The following is a 22,286-nucleotide window of genomic DNA, read 5'->3' as shown; positions in this document are numbered from 1 at the left end:
AGCACTGGCCTGAGTTTATAAAATTGTTGCTATTCCCGAATTAACTTACAGGGTGGTTACAGTGAATAAAGTATGAGTGCTTTTAATCTATCTCAGTACATGGCAAAAGCAAGTCACTTCTTTACTGCTTGGAAATAGAGCCCCAAACTAAATTACCTTTAGTAATTTAATTAAAAGGTCTAATAATTTATTTTATTATTGCCCATTGAATAAATACAGATATTTCAAATTCAGCCTTAAATATAACTTGAACTATGTAGCATTTAAAATGATATTTTATGGCCGGGCATGGTGCCATACACCTTTAAGGTGAATCTCTGAGTTTGAGGCCAGCCTGACCTACAAGAGAGTTCCAGGAAAACCAGGGCTACACAGAGAAACCCTGTCTTGGAGGAAAAAAAATAAATGTTTCAGAAAGATGTTATTCTTAGTAGAAATCTTAGTAGAACTACCATAAGATGATGTTTTAGAAGACCATCCAGTATAAATTAGACAAAAGGGTATATAATCGAGAAGGATTACTAGCTATGATTATTAGATATTTTATTAGATTATTGGTATATTAGATATTACTAGATATTTTCTGAATGGGTGAAGTGAAATACTTCTTTATCCTTGTTCTGTTTTGATTTGTTGTTGTTTTCAGAAAAAGCTTTAAAAAGGCATGCATTTTTTTAAACAGTTCTTTTTTTTTTAATTTATTTATTTTACGTATATAGTGTTCTGGGCACCAGATCTCATTATAGATGGGTGTGAGCCATCATGTGGTTGCTGGGAATTGAACTCAGGACCTCTGGAACAACAGTCAGTTCTCTTAACCTCTGAGCCATCTCTCCAGCCCAAGGCATGCATTTTGAAAGCATATAAAATTACTATAGTTTTTAAGTTTAATTTCTTGATTGACGGGAACTAAAATAAGCAAATAGGGCCTATTAGGAAGGTTTCATGTGAAAAGTTTGTGGGGTTTTTTTCCTTTTGTTTACTTATTATTTGGGAGAAGCGGCATTTGTATATCGTGGACTCTTTATGGAAGACGGAAGACAGAAAACCTTTAGCAAAGAGTCCAATTTCTCCTTCCACCGTGTGGGTCCTGGGGTTTATTTAAACTCAAGTTGTCAGGCTTGGTTGGCAAGTTCTTTTACCTACTGAGCCATCTCATTAGCCGTATAAGGAATGACACTCTTATATACATATACACAGACAAAAAGTTGAGCATGTGATAACTACTTTAAACATCTCAGATACAAGGGATGTATTATTTCCTAATATAGCTCTAATTTTCTACAGTATGGGGTTTTTTTTTCTCCCTTTTTTGGAGGTAGTACTGTAGCTCAGTCTGACTTAGAACTCATTGTGCAGTTTAGACTGGTATCAACTTGATGGCAAGCCTTCTGCCCCAGTGTGAGGATTATAGACACGAGCCACCAAACCCAACCTCTTTTTAAAATAGTCTTTTTCTAATCTTTTGAAGTAGTTTTTTGTGGATAATAATGCCAGCAGACAGTATGGTTAAAGTTAGCCTAATTTGTCTCATAGTTGTGTTTCTTTTCTTTCTTTTTTTTTTTCAAGTTTTTGTTTTGTTTTGAGACAGGTTCTCCCTATATGTAGCCCTAACTGACCTAGAACTGTCTATGTAGACCAGACTCCTCAACTTTACAGAGACTTATTTGCTTCTGCCTGTCAAGTTCTGGAATTAAAGGCATGTACTGCCATGTCTGGCAACATACACGTTTTTAGTATTTTTCATTGCTTTCAGAGGGCTCTTTAGAAGTTCCCACTGTAATTTTGAGTCTCACCCAGTCATGTTTCAATGTGGAATTTCAGTGTTGATACCACTTCATCATGAACCTTTGACAGACATTTTTATAAGTTTATAATACTTTTGAGATGGGCAAAAGTTCCCTTTCTGATACAAGCAGATTGTAAAAGGCAGTTTGTAAAATAATCTTTTTATTATTTTATTATTATTAATTATTAATATTTTGCTAATATATATTGGTGTTTTATTTGCACATCAGAAGAGGACCTCAGATCCCATGGGACTATAGTTACAGATGATTGTGAGTACTGGGAATTAAACCCAAGTCCTCTGGAAGATCAGCCAATGCTCTTAACTGTTGAGTCATCCCTCCAGTCTGCAAAATAATCTTAATAGAGCCTTGCCAGTTCAAGATTTTATGATTGCTCTGTGGGTACCCAGGCTTGAGATCCTGATTCTCAGGCAGCTGATGTGGGAGATCATGAGTTCTTAATCCCAGGCTAGGCTACACTGTTGAACACACGAAAAACTATTTCAGGAATCTGTGTAAATGTCCCTTTTCCCTGGTTTTTTGTTTGTTGGTTGGTTTATTTTTTGGGGTGGGGAGGGGATCTCATATAATCCAGGTTGGCTGCAAACTTGGCTGTATAGACCAGACTGACCTCAACCTGAGAGATCCACCTGCCTCTGCATCTTAGGTTGCTGGGATTTAAAGTGTGTGACATTTCACTACTAATTTTTTAAATAAAATTTTATTTTTAATTCTATATGTGCTGTGTATATGATATAGCACATGTACCACAGTGGAGTGTGGATGCCAGAGGACAATTCTGTGAAGAAACTTTGTTTTTCCTTCTACCACAAACTGACTTGTATGCTAGTTATTTGGATTCTTTGCCCCTTGCTTTGTATATTAGGCTCAGTGCATGACGGGAACAGAGATGCCACATAAAGGACATGTGATTGCTGTGTTGATATTTAAGATATACAGTCTTCTCTTGTGGTGGTACTGCCTTTAAATTTTTATCTCACAATCATTCCTAATGTATCTCTTTCATTGTGAAAATTGTTTAGTTACATTTGCTTAATTAGTTGTTTTTCTACTTTGTCTTAAGATGTGTTTAGTAAATCACATCCCTGTTTTACAGACATGTTTTTCCATCATCATTAGCCTATATTTTTGTTGTTTTCATCTCACATACAGGGATTTGATTTTTTAGGTTTAAATTCTGTTTTTTGTTTCTTACCCAAGGTCTCAGACTGGTCTTGAACATGTTATGTAGCCAAGACTAGCCTTAAACACCTGGTCTTCCTTCTTCTGTCTCCTAACTGCTGGGATAAAAGTATATGCCACCATATTTAAATTAATATTATTGTATTTTAGTAAACCTTACTGTGGGGAGGGCAACCTAAACTTAAGTGAAAGCAGCCGTGAATTCTCAGTACTGATGGATCTGGGACTCAGTCTCAGGACAGTAAGAGTAAGTGAGAGCCAGGCTTCCTGCAGCGAGGGCACGTGTTTTTGTTTGCTTGTTTTCAGTTTCTTTACCACGGGGCCCATGTCAGATGTGAGCTTTTGTGGTATTAATGTGAGTGTTCTAAATTGTGTATTGTCTTCACTGTATGGCTGTGTAGCTTTATTTTTTGTTTTTGTTTTTGTTTTGCTGTTTCTTTTATTTTTGACTTGGAAATTTGTGGTTTGTTCAGAAAAATCTATGTAGTGTAACTTTGTTTTTTTTTAAGTTATGATTTGAATGAATAATTTCTTACTTTTCCTCTTTTTCTGTTTCTCTGCAGGCTTCTCTACAGTTTAGCCTTTAATGCCAGATTTTTGCGGCACCTTTGGTTTCTCATCTCTTCAATGACAACACAGATGATCACAGGGTATGTGCTGCGCAGGCTACAAATTCAGCCTGAGGGCATGGGAAGTGGCAGCTTAAAGAAAGGGTTGCATGGGTATTTAAATTACTCCTTATTCTTGTTCTGTCCTTTTTGAAAATTTTATTCTGAATGGCCTCAGTTTCACTCAAACACATAAAAATTAGTGCCTAATTTTACAGTTAACCTATTTGTAAGCTTCATTTGCATGTTGGCTTTATCCGAAGAGAAATTTGTTTTGAAAATCTCAGACAGGGCTGGAGAGATGGCTCAGCGGTTAAGAGCACTGGCTGCTGCTCTTCCGGAGGACCCGGGTTCAATTCCCAGCACCCACATGACAACTTACAACTGTCTGTAATTCTAGTTCGCAGGGATCTGACGCCCTCACACCAACACAACACACATAAAATAAAATTAAATAAATTGTAAAAAGGAAAAAGAAAATCTCAGACATTGGGACTTTTCTCTTTGAAAACTTTGTTTCATTTTATATGTGGGGGTGTTTGTTTTACCTGCACGTATATCTGTGTACTACATGTATTGTTGATGCCTGTGGAGATCAGAAAAGGCGTCGAATCCCTTGAGACTGTACTGGTGGTTGTTAGCTGCCGTGGGGGTGCTGAGAATTGAACCCCAGTCCTCTGGAAGAGCAGCCAGTGCTCTAAACTATTGAACATCTTTCCAATCCCTGCTCTGCTCCTTTTGTTTGTTTTTATAAAGCAAACTAACCGGGTCTGAATGTGCAGCTAGCCTGGCTTGGAGCTTACAGTCCTGGCTCAGCTTCTAGAGCACTAGGAGTACAGGTGTGCTCATCTCATTCAGAAATCCTCTTATCGGTGGTGGGAACTTCCATTCGCGTATAGCATTATTCTGAATTACTTGGATCTTAATGATTCTTACATGAATAAGAGAGTTTTTCTCAGCCCACTGTGGTTGTTGACACTCATGAAGGCTGAGTGGTTCAATCAACAGAGGTTAGAGACACCTAGATTAGATTTTAAAATAAAAGGTTTTGGTGCATTTTAATCCTTCTGACATGACCTTGACTTAAACAATAGTTTACTTAGGGCAAGAGGAGATTGGAGATCATTAGGACGCAGGAAATTACCATTGACCTGTAAGTAACCCAGCTTAGCAACAGAGATACTGCTATGGTCTGCCTGATAATTGCCTGTTTGTTTATGACATTTGTCTTTTGGTGAGGAAATGGAGTCATGATGTGTGAAAGAAAAATGATAATGTTAATTATATTAAATTATTAATACGTTACAATGGCTAAAGTTATAGAGAGTTTTTAAAAGCAATTTTTAAAGATAGTCAGGAATTTGGAGTTTCTTGTTACTTGTTTACTTTATTAAATAAATTCCAGAAACATAAACAGTGTATTAGTATATTTGTACTTAACATCTCATCATACTACTTTGGGGAATAAAATGAAAAATGAAACACCTGATTTTTGTGAAAATGATAGTGAATTTAGTTTGAGAATAGTTTCACAGCAAGACTAGCTCAGTAGGGAGACTTAGGTCAGACTTAGGAGACTGTCTCATTGTCTCATCAGGTAACAAGAGGTTCATGTCCAAATGAAATGCAGCCCAGGCCAACAAGTCTAGAAATGGGAGTGGGTAGATGTGTGGGTGTTTTGTTTTGTTTTTTTGAGACAAGGTTTCTCTGTGTAGCCCTGGCTGTCCTGGAACTCACTCTGTAGTCTACCAGGCTAGCCTTAAACATACAGAGATCCACCTGCCTCTGCTTCCCAAGTGCTGGAATTAAAGGAATGCGCCGCCACCAAGACACAAAAAAAGGTTTGTTTTTATTCAAGTGTGTTCTTTCCAGTATTTCCCGTTGAAATGTGAGACAGTTTAGTTTCTAACTTACTGAAGTTAAAGCAACCGACAGCCAGCAAACAGGCAGCTTTACCAAAGGCTACTCTTCTTGTGGTCACTGCACTGTCCACAGAGGGCTCTCAGGGCATCCCTAGACGGGAAAAGCTGAAAACACTTCAAAAGGGGGAGGGAGTACTCTCCACGGGCAGGTGCACATACTTATTCTGAGGGTTACTAATGGCAGGGATTCATTTGAAGTCTGTAATCAACCAGCTTTTGATGTCCTACTTGTCACATTAAATTATAGACTTTTTATTTTCTTCCATGTCTCTTGAGATTTATCTGATTTGAGAAGGATGTTTGAATCTGTTTTTGTAATGTTAAGAATGGCCTGTGTTTCTTTTGTCCCTGGCCTCAGAGTCCACTGGTGACTCTTCTTCCAAGTTCCATTTTTCTTCATTCAAAAGACAGTGATTAACTTCTTTTGCTCACCTCATGGAATTAAGGAGAGAACAAATAAGTTAGTGTTGGTTAACAGCCTTAATCGTCTGCCTGAGTGATCCTGCGGTGGCTTATGGTAATGTAAGGACCAAGATTCACAACAAGAGTGATTCTTCAGGGCTTGCTCAGCACTGCTTAAATGTAGGAAACAATGTATACTCAGCAACTGTTTAACACTTGCTGGACCTTGTTCCCTTAAATATTATATGCTTCTTGGTTTTAAGTGATTTTTATGGCTCTTCTCTGGGCTAGCAGGCTAAAGGGTACTGACCATTATCTCTACTAATCTCAACAAAATATATAGCAATGAATTAATTTTTTTGTGTTTATTGGAACTTTTTAAAGATTTATTATATATACAGTGTTCTGCCTGCATGTCTGCTTGCAGGCCAGAAGAGGGCACCAGATCTCATTAGGGAGGTTATGAGCCACCATGTGGTTGCTGGGAATTGAACTCAGGACCTCTGGAAGACCAGCCAGTGCTCTTAACCTCTCTCTATCCCCTTTTGGAGTCGTCTCTCCAGCCCCGTTGGAAAAAATTTTGTGGATGGCCTGGTGGCACAGTAAGGACTCAGGAAGTGGAGCTAGGTTCTATTCTCGTGGGACTGGGCAGGGGAAGAAACCACTATTGTACCTGCTTAAGTCAGCTCTTGGCTTTCCTGGCTTTGGTAGTATAATAGGACAGTATGTATGTCTGTATGGATGCATGCCCAAGTAGGCTGGAAGAGGACATCAGATCCCCCGTGACTAGAGTTAACAGATTGTTGTGACCTGCATAGTTTCTGTTCTCATTTTAGACCCTCCCTGAAGACCATCTTCATCTGCCTCACTCACCAAGACACACACACACACTACTCCCAGTAAGAACTAAAAGGCTTCTACTTTGCCACCATACATGTGTGGTATTGGCTTCTTGGTCTTCACCCCTGCTCCTGTCTCCAAAATGCAACTTTTGGGAGCACACAACTTTGATCCCAGCACTCAGGAGACAGAGGTAGGGGAATCTGAGTGAATTTGAGGCCAGCCTAGTCTACAAAGTGAGTTCCAGTACAGTCAGGGCTATAAATTTGAAAGGAAGGAAGGAAGGAAGGAAGGAAGGAAGGAAGAAAGGAAGGAAGGAAGGAAGGAAGGAAGGAAGGAGAGAGAGAGAAAAATTTTGTGGAAAAAATCTACAGGGAGGCAAGAAAGTGTAATGTATACTCAAGAAGGTATAATGTGACTCACAGGTCTCCGTTGCAGAAGGGATGTGATGCTTTCTTGTTTTGAAAGATACAGCATGTGTTCCATATGACAGACTTCCATTAGAAAGAAAGGAACAGATTACAGCTTGTGACAGGTAATAGAGACACAATTTTTCTACAAAACCATCAATATATCAGGCAGGGGAGCCACTTATAAACATGGACAAGAGGCACAAGGCACTGAGAGGAGTAGAAGCTGTGATTCCTGAAGGTTGTAATTTGTTTTCAATGTATAACCCTTCCTGAAATCAGGGGCTAGGTAAATGTTCTGTGCTGCCACAAACACTGGCATTTGTTAAATGGAAGCCTGGGGAAAGGGGATGGTTTTCCATGCAGGAACCAAATCTTCATCTAAAACTCTTCAGTACTTTGGCTTGGGGCTATGTCCACTTTCAGTAGCTGCCTAGACTTGTGGGTGGCAGAAACAGGGACCCATCAAACAGGCTGATCTGATGGACTCTTGTCTTTTCTGGTGCCTGTTATTGACTTGTGTTGTCTCAGGAAGGGACCTTTCCTTCCTTGTAAGTAGTTTTATCATTGATGTAAATTTATTTTCACTGAATATATTTATCTGATATCTTAATTCCTAAGATAAAACTTACCTTAAAATAGCCATTTTGTTTCTCCTTTCCCCTACTTTAGGTCTATGGTGCCATTGCTTCAGGTGATATCAAGGGGTTCGCCCATGTCTTTTGAAGATTCTAGTCGAATTATCCCACTCTTTTACCTCTTCAGCTCCTTGTTCAGTCATTCGCTGATTTCCATACACGACAATGAATTTTTTGGTGATCCCATAGAAGGTGAGGATTTTGAAAAATGGGTTTGCTGCTTGTGTCAGGGCCTGTTACTTTGAAAGAGGCTCTTTTCCCCCCTTGCTGTGTATATTGATTAAAAAAAAAAACTGGTAGAAAATTGGGTTGTTTCAGTTGTAGGTCAGAGACAATCATCCATGATGCCTTTCACTCTGGAGGAGCTAATCCTGCTGTCTCGCTGCCTTCGGGATGCCTGCTTGGGGATCATCAAGCTAGCATATCCGGAAACAAAGCCAGAAGTTCGGGAAGAATATGTCACTGCATTTCAGAGTATTGGGGTCACTACTAATTCTGAGATGCAACAGTGCATACAAATGGAGCAGAAGCGATGGGTTCAGTTGTTCAAGGTATGTGACGTGTGGGAGAATGCATCTAGCACAGACTTGTGTCTGCTTGGTTCCTTTCAGAAGAATAGAAATGTAGGGGTTGATTTGAGGCATAATTTTTTATTTAATTTAGTTTTATTTAATTTTATTTAATTTTCACACCTGAACATGGTGTGAGGGTGTCACATCTCCTGGAACTTGAGAAACTGACAGTTGTGAGCTGCCATGTGGGTGCTGGGAATTGAACCTGGCTCCTGGAAGAACAACTGAGCCATCTATCTCTCCAGCCCAACTTCAGACATAACTTTAATTTACAAAACGATTAAAGAAAAACCATATTTTTATTTTATATCTGTTTTGTTTTAAGACCTTGCTTTTGGACTAGTGAAGTACCTTAGTAGGTAAAGGCTTTCTGCCAAGCCTGGAGACATGAGCTGAGGCCTGAATCACACACACTCCTAATCATTGTCTTCTACCTTTCACACAAGTGCTACTGCACAGGATGAAAAGTAAAGGGGGAGGGGAAACTGGTCGGTATGTAAAATAAATGAAAAATGATATTTAAATAAAATTCAATTAAAAAAATGGGAAAAAGATGAAAAGTTAAAACCTTGCTTTTACACAGTTAATACATGAGTAAAATGTCTTAAGACTATTTGACAGGTTGAAGTAGTAATAAAAAGTTTTAAGTGTTTCCATTTTTCACTAACAGATCTTTTTTGGTTGTAAAAAATTATTTTTGAATCTTTTGTAAAATGGAGTCATAAAGGTAGACTTGGTCTTTGTTTTTTATGCATGCTGTGTATCTATTACTCTAGTATATGTTCATGTCTAACCATAGAGAAAAAGAAGTTATGGGGTACCATGGCTGGCGTGTTGGCAAGAGACCACTACTGACTTGGGGTGGGAAAAAAAAAGAGCAGAAAAAAGGTGCTTGACTCTGACCCCCATGCAGTTTCTGCTGCAGACACATCTAGTCAGCTAAAATTGCTCGTTAAAGGAGTGAGAGCAGAAGAAATGCATCTTCCAAATTGAATGCTAGATTTACAGGCCGTTAATACCAGCGACCTCTCGCACACTAATGTTCCATGAGAGTCATCAGCTGTCCCTTCAGGTCTTTTATCACTGCTTTTGTCAAGCTATCTATTTAATTGAAAGAAGTTAATTGAATGAAAATGATCAACTAAGCTTGTATTAATATTGCTAATGGAACTTTCTTCTTGGCCATGTTTGGAGAAAGATGTCAAGCTAGACTTTAGGAAAGACCCATTAATGCTTGCACTTAACCTGATGGGCTAATTAGGGACTGCTTATTCATCCTACAAGTCCATGAGAGTCTCTCTGCAGCCCATTCTGCCTGATTTTACAGCACATTTCACTTAGAAGCATAAGCATTAGCAGTAGTGAAAGTAACTGATAATGTTTTGATTGTGTGAATACAGAGCTAATGCATCATTGAATTCATAATTTGTACAGATTGATGTAATACATGTTTGCACAATTAATTTTAATCACCTTTCTCTGCATTTGTAAGTAAACTTTAAAAGTTGCCTTCTGGGCCCTTCCTCGAAGATGGGCTATTTTGCAACCTCTTCTAGGTTACAAATAAGCTAGCTCACCTACTTCAGGGTTGAAATGCTTGTGTGACCATTCGTGGATTTGGGCCATATGGTAACGTGTATGTTTTCTTTCTATATGTAATTAAGCTCTGGGATCTTTGCTAGTAACACTTCCCTTCTGTGGAACACTGGGTTTTTTGTGTACACTAGAAGATAACTTCACTGTTTTACAGTTACTACTGGGTGTTTTATAACTTCATATGTCAGTCTTATCTTTGGGGCTTAGGAGTATCTGAATTTAATAATGCTCCATGAGATATTTTACACTCTGACCATATTTTGTTTTGCATAAACATTAAATAAAAATTTTGTGAAGCCAAGTGCAATGATGAATGTTAGTAATTAATCCCAGATCTCAAGTTGCCAAGGCAGACTGATTGTAAGCACAGGGCCAGCCTGGGCTATATTGATTTCAAGATAAATTAAGCAAGACCCCGTCTCAAACACTCTCCTCTGAAATTTTGGTCAACATTCACTTTGTGTGTACTTTGACCTAACCCCGTGAAAAGAAATGAAATCCTGTTTTAGATAACTTTGTATCTTGCTACCATATTTAATAGGACTTATCAAAAGCAGTGTGTCAGGGAGGCAGACACATCTGTGCATTGCCACACAGAGAGCAGAGGGTGCTGTGGGAGATGATTTTTGCTCTCTTGATGTATGTGTACGTGAAAGAGAGATTGAACCCAGGGCTTTGTACATACTAGGTATACATTCTACCACTGAACTACATTCAAAATCTTAATAGTTGTCTTTATTTTTGATACAGGTTTGGTTTAGGTTTGAAATTGTGTTTTAATAAAGACCTGGCCTTAAATAGAATTGTTTAAAGGACATGTCCGCAATCTATTTTATACTACTTGCTATGAGTTGAGTCCTTGAAATTATACAAACCAGTATGGCTCATGAGTGATCAACTGCTATTAACTATTCTTGTAGGAGAAAATGAGCTTTATATCAAATAACAGAAACAATAAGGAGTAGTCACTTTTTCCTAAAAGCAAGCATTGCCTGTCTGTTCATATAATAATGATTCTGTGTGGGAGATGTTAAATGTTGTCTCTGTACAGAGCCAGCCATGTTTTTCTGAAAGTACCAAAATGTCAGCACTATTTTTGTATATTGCAGTTCCAAATTAGAGCTGAAATATTTGTGATAAAACCAACCAAAGGAAGTGAAAGTATTTGCTATTGATTTCTGGCTTTCTGTTGACTGACAGAATTGCAAGGAAGCGCTGAGACGAGGCTTTGTCCTCCAGTGTAAGCATTTTCATTTTTCAGTCACAGATGACCCTCTTGAATTAATTTGTGTGAGAGGCTCTCTTGTCTGGTCACAGAACATAGAATTTAAGTGCTTAGAGTCATCTTTACTTGTCACTGTAGGAATTGAGATTGGTTCCTAAATTCTTCATCAACATTGTTAAAGCAGATCATGCATTTATCAACTTTATAAACTTCTTTTTGAAGTGTAATTTATGGCTATAATCACTTTAACCCTGTGAAGAGGTGGTAAATCCTGCTTGATGTGCCTTACAAAGGCAGTGTGTCAGGGAGGTAGGTACACAACATGTGTTGCCACAGAGAGAGTAGAGAGAGCTGTGGGAGATGATTCTTGCTCTCTTGATTATCAGTTTGTAGTTTCTACTTGAAAGAAAAAAAATGTGCTGGGTGTGCTGGTGAACCTGGTACATCCCAGCACTCAGGAGTGAAGGATGACTTGCTCACAGGACAGAAAAACAAAGCTGAAACTTGGCTATTAGCTTCCTTTCTGCTGACTAGCCCTCATACTGTAGACCCGGTCAAAAGTTCATGTCTAAGAAAGTCTTACGCCATGGTGTAGAAGCTACTGTTGCTGTTTGCTAACTGAACATGATATACCTATCACGTTACCATCTAAATATATATATAAATATAAATATATGCCTATAGAGTAGTTCTGCTCTCGGCTTTGGTCAGAAACGCTTCTCTTTACAATGATCAGCAATTACTGCAGAGATTCATAACTGACTAAATTACTAAGAATAAATGACCCATAAAATGGGACATCCATATTTGTCCTAACGTTTCTGTTGCTGTGAAGAGACAACTATGGCATCCCTTATAAAGGAAACCATTTTATTGGGGGCTGGCTTACAGTTCAGAGGTTTAATCAGCCCATTATCATCATGGCAGGAAGCATGGCAGCATGCAAGCAGACATGATGCTGGAGAAGTAGCTGAGAGCTCTATCATTGGATCTGAAGGCAGTAGGAAAAGAGAGTGACACCAGGCCTGACTCGAGCATCTGAGTTCTCCAAGCCTGCCCCCAGTGACACACTTCCAATAAGGCCACATCTCCTAATGGTGCCATTCCCTGTGGGTCTGTTTTCATTCAATTCACTACAATATCCGAGGCAGTGGACCATAATAGATGAATTAGCAGAAAGAATCCACGAATTAGAGAAAGGGAGTAGGTGTAGAATGCTGACTTCCAGGCATGACATGGCTGCTGCACTCTTGAACTCACAGCAGCTTTGCTTGTCTTTACAGTATTAGGTCCTCAGTAGCCTATCATTGAGATTCGAGGAGCTCCTGAGATAAGATTTAAGATGTGCAGTTCATGAAAGAGGGAGAGAACTTTTCTTCAATAATATAGCCACTGGTAAGGTGCTCATGATTCTATAAACAAACTCACCTGTGCTCCTGTTAACAACTATAACAAATCTTACTGGGATGCTCACACAAGAAGACATGAAAGGAGGAGGAATGAGGAAAAGGCGTGGGGGGGGACTGAGACTTGAAAGTGCTTGATTGGGAGGGGATGCAGGAGAATCTCTGTGAGTTCAAGGCCAGCCTGGTCTACAGAGAGAGACAGTTCCAGGACAGACTCCAAAACTACTCAGAGAAACCTTGTCTTTAAAAGAAAAATTTAAAAAAAAACACAGTTTTATGTAAAATTAACGCATATTAATTTCAAAAAACATCATAAAGATGTGCCTTAGAAATAAGTAGAATGTTTGCCTAGCATAGGCAGGCCCTTGAGTTCTGCCCCAATCACTAAAGAAAAAAGACAGACAAAAGAACAACCCAAATTTTTAACAAAATAAATGGATGCAAACACAGTGTCCTAGCTGCAATCCTGATGTGCATTTTTCACCAGGAGTCCCAGAGTGGTGTTGCATTTTGTAAAGCTGGGCCTATCATTATTGAGGGTTGGCTGGATGTTTGTTGGTTGGTTTGTTTTGTTTTTTAACTTTTCGGTGGCTAATTGAAGTGAATATAAGTTAACATTTTTTTCTTTCAGGCATCTAACAATGTTGTTTCAAAACACAGCTTTCTGTATTTTGTGATAGCTATCTTTAATGATAGCTGAGAGCTGTGTACAAGGGTCACTTTCACTTGTAAGGCAGCTCACACCTAACATTCCAAGCCTTCACCATTGATTCCATAAGCAACCCAGTGCTGGCTGCCCTGGCATTATCATTGTGTAGTGAAGGCTTGAGGTAGACGCATTGTCTTCTCTCCATTCCCCGTAGGAGAACCTCTTCTGTCAGGTGTTGCTTCTGTAGCTGCCTGCCACTAGTTTTCTCACACTCCTTTGAATATGTTCTTCATTTGAAATCAGATCTTTAAAAGGTTTTGTATTTATCACATTGCACATTTGCCCCCTTCAGTACCTAGAAGTGTTTTACTGCTGAGTGTGCTTTGTATAGAGCTCCTTAAAGAATCATCCACAGCCAGGCCAGGTGGCACACACCTGTGAATTTCTGGCACTAGGCAAGACTGCAAATTTGTGGCTGCCTGGGCTACCAAGGAAGTTAAGGTTCTTCTAGGCAACTTACAGAGACCCTATCTCAAAACATACAAAGAGCCAGGTGGTCGTGGTGCACACCTTTAATTCCAACACCCAGGAAACATCTACAGTACAGTGTTGGCAGCTTTTATGAATACAATGTTATACTTGCTTGCTATGTTAAATGTTGTTCCTTATCCTAGATCAATGACTTACATTCAATGCTCAGAAGTAAAATCACAGTACACATGCAATACATGCTCTATTACATTCACATGTAACATAGTAACTAAACTTTGCTTCTTTGCTTTTGTTTCTTATGAACCACATTGGTTCTCAAATCCTTCAGACTCATCTCTAACAGTTCAAAGTGGCAGTTTGTCTGGCTCCCCTTAAACCAGTGATAGACTGGGGTGTTCAATGATGGTGTGCCTATGTGTGGATACTTTTCACTCTCCAGAATATCCCCATATGCTGGAAAGGCAGAGAACCACAAGGTCAAATCTGTAGACTCACTTTGGGCAGATTTTTATAACCTTTGTTCAAAGTTAGCTGAGATGAGTGCACCTGTGACTTCATTATAACGTATACCTAAGAGTCTTGGAGTTTTTATGTTTGATACAGTTATCCAGAAAATTTGATTGGTTAACAGAAAGAAAAATGTTGAAATAAGGAGCAGCGGGGCTGCTTCCCGCCACCCGGCTAGCTTTATACCCAAAATAATTAAACGGAAACTATTCTTTTAAACACCGCTTGGCCCATTTCTATCTAGCCTCTTCTAGGCTAGCTCTCGCACCTGGACTAGCCCATTTCTAATAATCTGCTGTAGCCCACCAGCTGGCTTACCAGGAATGATTTTAACCTCCCGTCTGTCTGGAGTGGGAAAATGATGGCGACTCACTGACTCAGCTTCTTTCTCCCAGCCTTCCGTTCTGTTTACTCCACCCACCTAAGGGTGGGCCTATCAAATGGGCCTAGCAGTTTCTTTATTGCTTAACCAATGAAATCAACAGTTTGATATATGACATTCCCACATCAGAAAAACCATCTTTTGAATTTGAATTGAGCATCTGATAATTCAGTTCAAAGCCTTTCTTCAGTTAGCCTTACCTTCATCATATTTAGTAAACTTACATGCTTCCTTGATTTCTTTTTTCAGTTTTTCAAGACACAGTTTCTCTGTGATGTAGCCCTGGCTGTCCTAGAACTTGCTCTGTAGACCAGGCTGGCCTTTAACTCACATGAGATCCAGCTGCCTCTGCTTCCCAAGTGCTGGGATTAAAGGTGTGTGCCATCACACCCAGCTCCTGATGGCTGTTTTAATTTAAGAGTATTCCAACAACAGTAACAAAAACCCGAACAAAAAGTGGAGTATTTCGGGCCGGGCGGTGGTGGCGCATGCCTTTAATCCCAGCACTTGGGAGGCAGAGGCAGGCGGATCTCTGTGAGTTCGAGACCAGCCTGGTCTACAAGAGCTAGTGCCAGGACAGGAACCAAAACCACAGAGAAACCCTGTCTCAAAAAAAAAAAAAAGTGGAGTATTTCAACATCTTCTGTGCTTCCCTCACAGTCCCACTAGCACTACAGTGCTAATGAAAAGGGTGTCACCCAGAATAAAGATTCTTAAGGACATGTCACACCAGTTGTCTCTACAGCAGTCTGTGAATTGACAGCATTGGTGTCTGTGTATAACAGATGAGAGAATTGTCAAGGTTGCCGTTGTTTGTAGAAAGGATTAAAATTAGCAGCATGCAGGGCAGTGGTGACACACTCCTTTAATCCCAGCACTTGGGAGGCAGAGACAGGTGGATCTGAGTTTGAGGCCAGCTTGGTCTGTAGAATGAGTTCCAGGATTGGCTTCATAGGTACTGAAAAACCCTGTCTTGGAGAACCAAAACAAAACAACAACAACAAAAAACCTCCCAAAACAGGCAGCACATGTTCTTTAAAGATGGGGTCACAGTTAGAAATGCGTAATTCAGTGTCTGCAAACCCAGTAGAATGTGTTTCCATGAGCCTAGATGACACAGGCTGCCCCAATCCTTGCTGTATTACAACCTTCCAGGAACCTATTGTATGGAAAAGCCATCCTTGGCTGAAGTGTTATGACTTAGCTCATCTGCTCCTTTTTATTCTGACTCCAAGTCGGTGTTCTTATCACGTATCCTGTAGTCCCTCAAACTGTAAACTGAAACCCACCTCTCTTCCTTTGTTCTGCTGCTGCATTGTGTGTGTGTGTGTGTGTGTGTGTGTGTGTGTGTGTGTGTGTGTGTGTGTGTGTGTGTGTGTTGTGTAGCTTTGGCTGTCCTGGAACTCACTCTGTAGATGAGGCTCTCCTTAAACTCACAGAGCGCCTGCCTCTGCTTCCCAAATGCTGGGATTAAAAAATACACACCACCACCATCTGGCATGTACTTTCTAGTAGCTACCTACCTTTTTGCTAAAGGTTGCATTGCACTTGGATGTTTCATCAATGAGTGTGGACAGAAGCAATATGAAAACGAATCCAGTCATATTCTCATGGTTTCATAAAATTTATATTTTTCTTTAAATCTCAGAAGAAAAGTAGTTTATATAGAGAAAAAATATTGTTTGACAATTAAGAGTGTTTAATACTAGTTGTGACAGATAAAAATACAGATTTTCTGGTTCATTTGAATTTCGGCTAAATCACAAATTTTTTTTTTATTTATTATGTATACAATATTCTGTCTATGTATGCCTGCAGGCCAGAAGAGGGCACCAGACCCCATTACAGATGGTTGTGAGCCACCATGTGGTTGCAGGGATTTGGACTCAGGACCTTTAGAAGAGCAGGCAATGCTCTTAACCTCTGAGCCATCTCTCCAGCCCAACCTCCTAAAATTTTGAGTAAACTTATTCTACTTACATTTTTTTCCCAAGAGTTTATTTTTAAGTGGGGGTATGTGCACATGAGTGCATGTTACAACAGAAGTAGAGAAGAAGGTGTTAGATCCCTTGCAACTGGAGTAACAGGCAGCGGTGAGTCATCTCACAAGTGCAGATGGTAGAGACTAAACTCGGGTCTCTGAAAGAGCAGTATGCAATCTTAACTGCTGGGCTATCTCTCCAGCCCCCCTACCCCCTTCTTATATTTTTAAAAAGGTTGTTTCATATTTATATATGAAATTGGCACTAGAAGATTTTTTTTTAATATTTATTTATTATGTATACAATATTCTGTCTGTGTGTATGCCTGAAGGCCAGAAGAGGGCGCCAGACCTCATTACAGATGGTTGTGAGCCACCATGTGGTTGCTGGGAATTGAACTCAGGACCTTTGGAAGAGCAGGCAATGCTCTTAACCACTGAGCCATCTCTCCAGCCCCAAGCACTAGAAGATTTTATAGATGATATGTAACAGGTATTTATTGGCGGGAGGGTGTGCATATACAATGTGTGCAAGCTTATGTATGAAGGTTATTATATAACCTGTGGGAGTTGGTTCTCTCCATCATGTTGTTCCTGAAGATTTAAACTCAGTTGTCAGTATTGGTACAAATCATCTGTACTCACTGAACAATTTTGCCAGCTTTAGTATAGAGAGTAGGTCTTTTTAAGATAGTACTGCTAGATTTCTTTAATCCTATCTAATAACTTTTGATCCAAAACTAGTTACTGAAAACTACTAGATCCCTAGGTAATTTGTTGGGCTCTCTTCCCAAGGAGCTCGTGACATAGCAAAAACAGCTGTTGCTCCAAGAACATGCAGAAGACACTCATACCTGTGATGTTACAGTTAGGCAGCATGGCCAGCTTGGAAATTATACCAAGATAAAAGACTGTGGAAAATTGATTAGCTCCAGAGGAACAGACAAGGTGTGTAGGGAAAATAGAGATTTAGGGTGCTATTTCACCCACATCCCTCATGTGGTATTTTTCAGAAAAACTGGGGGGAAAAATCTCTAATAATGGGACATGAGCTTCGTTGTAGCCTAGGTAAGCTATTGCACTGCCAGAGTTGTGTCTTAAAAGTTCTAGCCAAGAGGTGGTCCACATCTTTAATCCCAGCACTCAGGAGGCAGAGGCAGGAGAATCTCTGTGAGTTTGAGGCCAGCCTGGTCTACAGAGTGAGTTCCAAAACAGCCAGGGCTACACAGAGAAACCCTGTCTCAAGAAAAAAAAAAAAATTCTAGTCAAGTTAAGAGCACTTGTTTCTCTTGCAGAGGGCCTAGGTTCAGTTCCTAGGACCCACACTCACAACCACCTAGAACTGTAGTTCCAGGAAATGTGGTGCTCTCTCTTGACCTCCAAGGGCACTAGGTACACTCATGGTGCACATACATACATACATGCAGGCAAAAATTTATAAAATAAATCTAAAGGGGATGCTATTAAAGAATTTCAAACAAAGTGTGGTGATGCATACCTGTAATCACTGGCACTTGGGAATTAGAAGCAGGAGGATTTGGAATTTTTTTTTAAGATTTATTTATTTATTATGTATACAACATTCCTTCCCTGTATGCCTGCATGCCAGAAGAGGGCACCAGATCTCACTAGAGATGGCTGTGAGCCACCATGTGGTTGCTGGGAATTGAACTCAGGACCTCTGTAAGAACAGTCAGTGCTCTTAACCTCTGAGCCATCTCTCCAGCCCAAGGATTTGGAATTTAAGAGGATTTAAATTATTATTTTAATTTAATAATAATTAAATTATTATTATTATTAAATAATAATAATTAAATTATTATTATACAGTCTGAGCTGTATGAGAACTTTTTTGCAAAAAGAAAAAAAATAATTTTACCCACTTCATGGTGTTTTGGGGGGGTGTAAAAATGTGTGTATGTGATGTGTATAGGTACCCCTAGAGACCAGAAGAGGGTCTAGATCCTCTGGAACTAGAATTACAAGTTTTATTTGTGATCCACCTGATCTGAGTGCTGTGAACTAAACTTGGGGTTCTTTACAAGAGAAAGAAGTCGTTCTTAATAACTGAGTGGTGGCGGCGCGCGCCTTTAATCCCAGCACTTGAGAGGTAGAGGCAGGCAGATCTCTGTGAGTTAGAGGCCAGCCTGGTCTACAGAATGAGTTCCGGGACAACTTGGACTGTTTCACTTAGAAGTCCTGTCTTGAAACCCCCCAAAATAATAATAATGATGATGATAACAATTTAGCCATCTCTTCAGTCCCCTAACCTCCTATTTAAAGACCACTTCGTGTGTGCACTTGTGTTGCTTTTCTGTTTCTGTTGGTAGACAACTAGTTTATTTCTCTAGCATGTTCTTGTGGTCCCTAAAGGAAACTTTTTGTAAGCTGGAAAAATCCACATTCATTTTATCAGATAGAAAAGTGCCTATGTCTTCTGGCATCTGGTTGGCGGTGCTGCCTGCTCTGTGAGGTGTTAGTCACTGAGTAGTTTGTATGACACTGCCTTTATTCCTCTTCAGGTCATCACCAACCTAGTGAAAATGCTGAAGTCTAGAGACACAAGGAGAAATTTCTGTCCTCCAAACCACTGGCTGTCAGAACAAGAGGATATCAAAGCAGATAAAGTTAGTGAAAATCTCCTTAATAGTTTTCATTAAAAATAGTTTCTCACCTTTTATATTTCTGGGGAGAGTAAGTCTTTTAAAATTGTTTAACTCTTCATTTAACTTCTGAGTAGGTATCAGTGTTGTCTGCAATGCTAACTCTTGGTCAGAGAGCAAGATAAGTAGCAACAGCCTTGGCCTAGACAGCATGCTAATTATTTTTATCTGATTGGGCTTTTGTTTTGTTTTGTTTGCCTCAGGTTAGACTGAAGCCCAATATTTGTTTATTAGAATTGAAATCAATTTTACTTTTAGTAGTACTACCAATAAAAGTATTTTCATTAGTTAAAAAATATGGGCTTTAGGCTGTCTGAGGGGCCAATATAATAGAATATTATGAAGATTTGAATCTAAAGCAAACTAAATCTTCAAACCATCAAAACGAGAGTATATAACAGAGGGCATCAGGTGGTCCCAGAGAAATTCACCACTAATGCATTTTAGAATCTTCGGGGGTGGGGATAGGAATGCGGGTGCAACAAGAAGCCAACACAGGAGTGTGGCAGGACAGTAGAGGTATGACTGGATCCTTGGGGAAAGCCATCTTCAAGTTGAGCCTGAGGCCTCCAGCCCTGCCTACTGGCAGAGTCTGTAAATGGACAGATCTTGCAAAGTGAACAGCTCCTGGGCCCAGGTAGGTGACTCTAAGGAACTTTTCCTGCCAACACAAAAAGTCTTTAACACAGTTGTAGTTCTATATTTGAGGTGTGGTGACCTGTCACAGTAGAGGCTGCTGAAGTGTGAGGACAAGTAGTGATTCCTGAGAGCCATAGACACTGTCCTGGGAACTCTGAGCAACACTGAAAATAACCACATGGACTGGTCTGGTATAGTAACTCCGCAAAATCACAGTAGCACTCAAGAAAAAAAGACCTTCATCCATCAGTTTTATAGAGTATGAAGGAACCATTTCATTATTTTGAAGACTTTTCTGAAAAGAAAAAAGTAGTAAACATTTGACCTGCCTCTCTAGAGCTATCTAGATAACATTGATGCCTTCCTGCTATATGTCTTCCAGATAATGGGTGTCTTATCTTGTGGGTTCTGGGAAAGTGTAACCTGCCACCATACATATTGGGCCTAGTGCTCTAAGCCTCTCTAAGTAGTGAGTATGATCCAGATTATAAGCAGAAATTTGAACCTTCATTATAATAAAATTACAAAGACCAAAACTAAGGAATGAAAAAAAAATTATAGATTAAAGCAAAACTTAAGAGAACTTCCTCTACTTATCTTACTTTAATACTAATTCATCCAAATTAATTGGAAAAGAAAAATTTTAGAGGAAGTAGGTAAGTTTAAAGTTATTATTTTTTTAAGTGATATGCTTTGTTTTGTGATTATATCATTGTTACTTTACTCTGCCCAGACTCTCACCAGTTCACTTTAAAGTATCTGAGGCTAGAATATGAGGACATGAAAGGCACCCTGCCCTGGAAAGGGATAGACAGCCAGCTCCTTAAGGAATTGTAGGTTCAGATGCCATCAGACAGTACTAAAGCCAAAGAAAATGCTGACAGCAATTGATTCCCACAGGTCACCCAGCTCTATGTACCTGCATCTAGACATGTGTGGCGGTTCCGGAGGATGGGCAGGATTGGCCCACTGCAGTCCACCCTGGAGGGTAAGTTCTCCTCAGTTGGAACTGCTTTTTGCAAGGGCAAATACTCTGCAATATTCAGTTCTTTACTGTTAGCTCTGCGATTGATTGATTGATTGATTGATTGATTGATTGATTGATTGGTTGGTTGATTGTGCTGAACACCACACAGCATTTCATCCAATAGCAATTAGCTTGTGTGCCCTGGTAAACAGGTAGAAAATGATTGTTACCTCAACTTTTCTGAAAGGTGGAACTGCAGGGAAAGCAGCATGAGACAGTAGGGATCTGGGTATCGTAGCTGTTTCTTTTGATCACTGCACATTGAGTAGTTATGCCATTAAAAGCCTTTGATTTGATTATTTTGTCAGTCTTTGGTGGTTATGAATGTAGCTGCTATTATCAGTGTCTAAGTGTTTAACTTTATAAAAACTGCAGCACTGTGTTGTTGTTTTTTTGTTTGTTTGTTTTTTGTTTTTTTGTTTTTTGATTTTCGAGACAGGATTTCTCCATAGCTTTTGGTTCCTGTCCTGTCCTGGAACTAGCTCTTGTAGACCAGGCTGGTCTCAAACTCACAGAGATCCGCCTGCCTCTACCTCCCGAGTGCTGGGATTAAAGGAGTGCGCCACCACTGCCCTGCTAAGAACTGTGTTTTGAAGTAGCTATGGAACCTTGCATTCACCACTGATGTATGATTTATGCACTGTTATCCCAGCCAGTCTGTGGGGTTGTCATCGTGGGATTGTCATGTTTTGTTTTGGTTGATTGGTTTTTACTTCTTTGACAAAGTCTCACTATGTGTAGCCTTACCTGGTGTAGCGATCTCCCAAATCCTGGGATTAAAAGTGTGCTCCACCATGTCTTCTGGGATCTTATGGATGTAGCATGGCCATTTCAATAATGAATAGTAGCTGTGGTTGCGTGGCCCTTCATCATGCTGGCATTGATGAGGGAGGAACTCATGGGCTTCGCAACTTCTGAGGAGCTATTAGCACTTTATGTTTGTAAGGAAGTGGGAGTCATTTTCTTTCTTTTTTTAAAAAAAAACATATTTATTTATTTAACCTGCGTGCCTCCACACACACCAGAAGAGGGCACCAGATCTCATTGTAGATGGTTATGAGCTACCATGTGGTTGCTGGGAACTGAACTCAGGACTTGTGGAAGAGCAGCCAGCTCTTAACCTCTCTCCAGCCCCGGGAGTCATTTTCTTTAGCAATATGTCCCCATGTTCCAGTATTAACTCCCTTCCCATATTCTTTTTTCCTTTTCTTTCTGTTTTTTGGTTTTTCAAGACAGGGCTTCTCTGTGTAACAGTCCTGGCTGCCCTGGAACTTACTTTGTAGACCAGGCTTGTCCTTGAACTCACTAAAATTCACCTACTTCTTGCTTCCAAG

The 22,286-nt window shown here is 39.8% G+C and overlaps 1 protein-coding gene across 1 annotated transcript in view; it reads left to right on the top strand.

Moving 5' to 3' along the window:
• The window catches only part of Ube3c (ubiquitin protein ligase E3C), a 101,423-nt gene that overhangs the window by 41,118 nt on the left and 38,019 nt on the right, over positions 1-22,286 (top strand). Inside the window, exons 11-15 of the mRNA XM_075955840.1 lie at positions 3,557-3,643; positions 7,848-8,005; positions 8,132-8,364; positions 19,146-19,250; positions 20,826-20,913. Of these exons, the coding sequence (XP_075811955.1) occupies positions 3,557-3,643; positions 7,848-8,005; positions 8,132-8,364; positions 19,146-19,250; positions 20,826-20,913 (671 nt within the window). The remainder of the gene's footprint in view (positions 1-3,556; positions 3,644-7,847; positions 8,006-8,131; positions 8,365-19,145; positions 19,251-20,825; positions 20,914-22,286) is intronic.

This window comes from Microtus pennsylvanicus, chromosome 21 (genome assembly GCF_037038515.1).
Source record: "Microtus pennsylvanicus isolate mMicPen1 chromosome 21, mMicPen1.hap1, whole genome shotgun sequence".
NCBI lineage: Eukaryota > Metazoa > Chordata > Mammalia > Rodentia > Cricetidae > Microtus > Microtus pennsylvanicus.
Note: the sequence above shows the minus strand (reverse complement) of the source record. Positions and strands in the feature narration are given on the sequence as shown.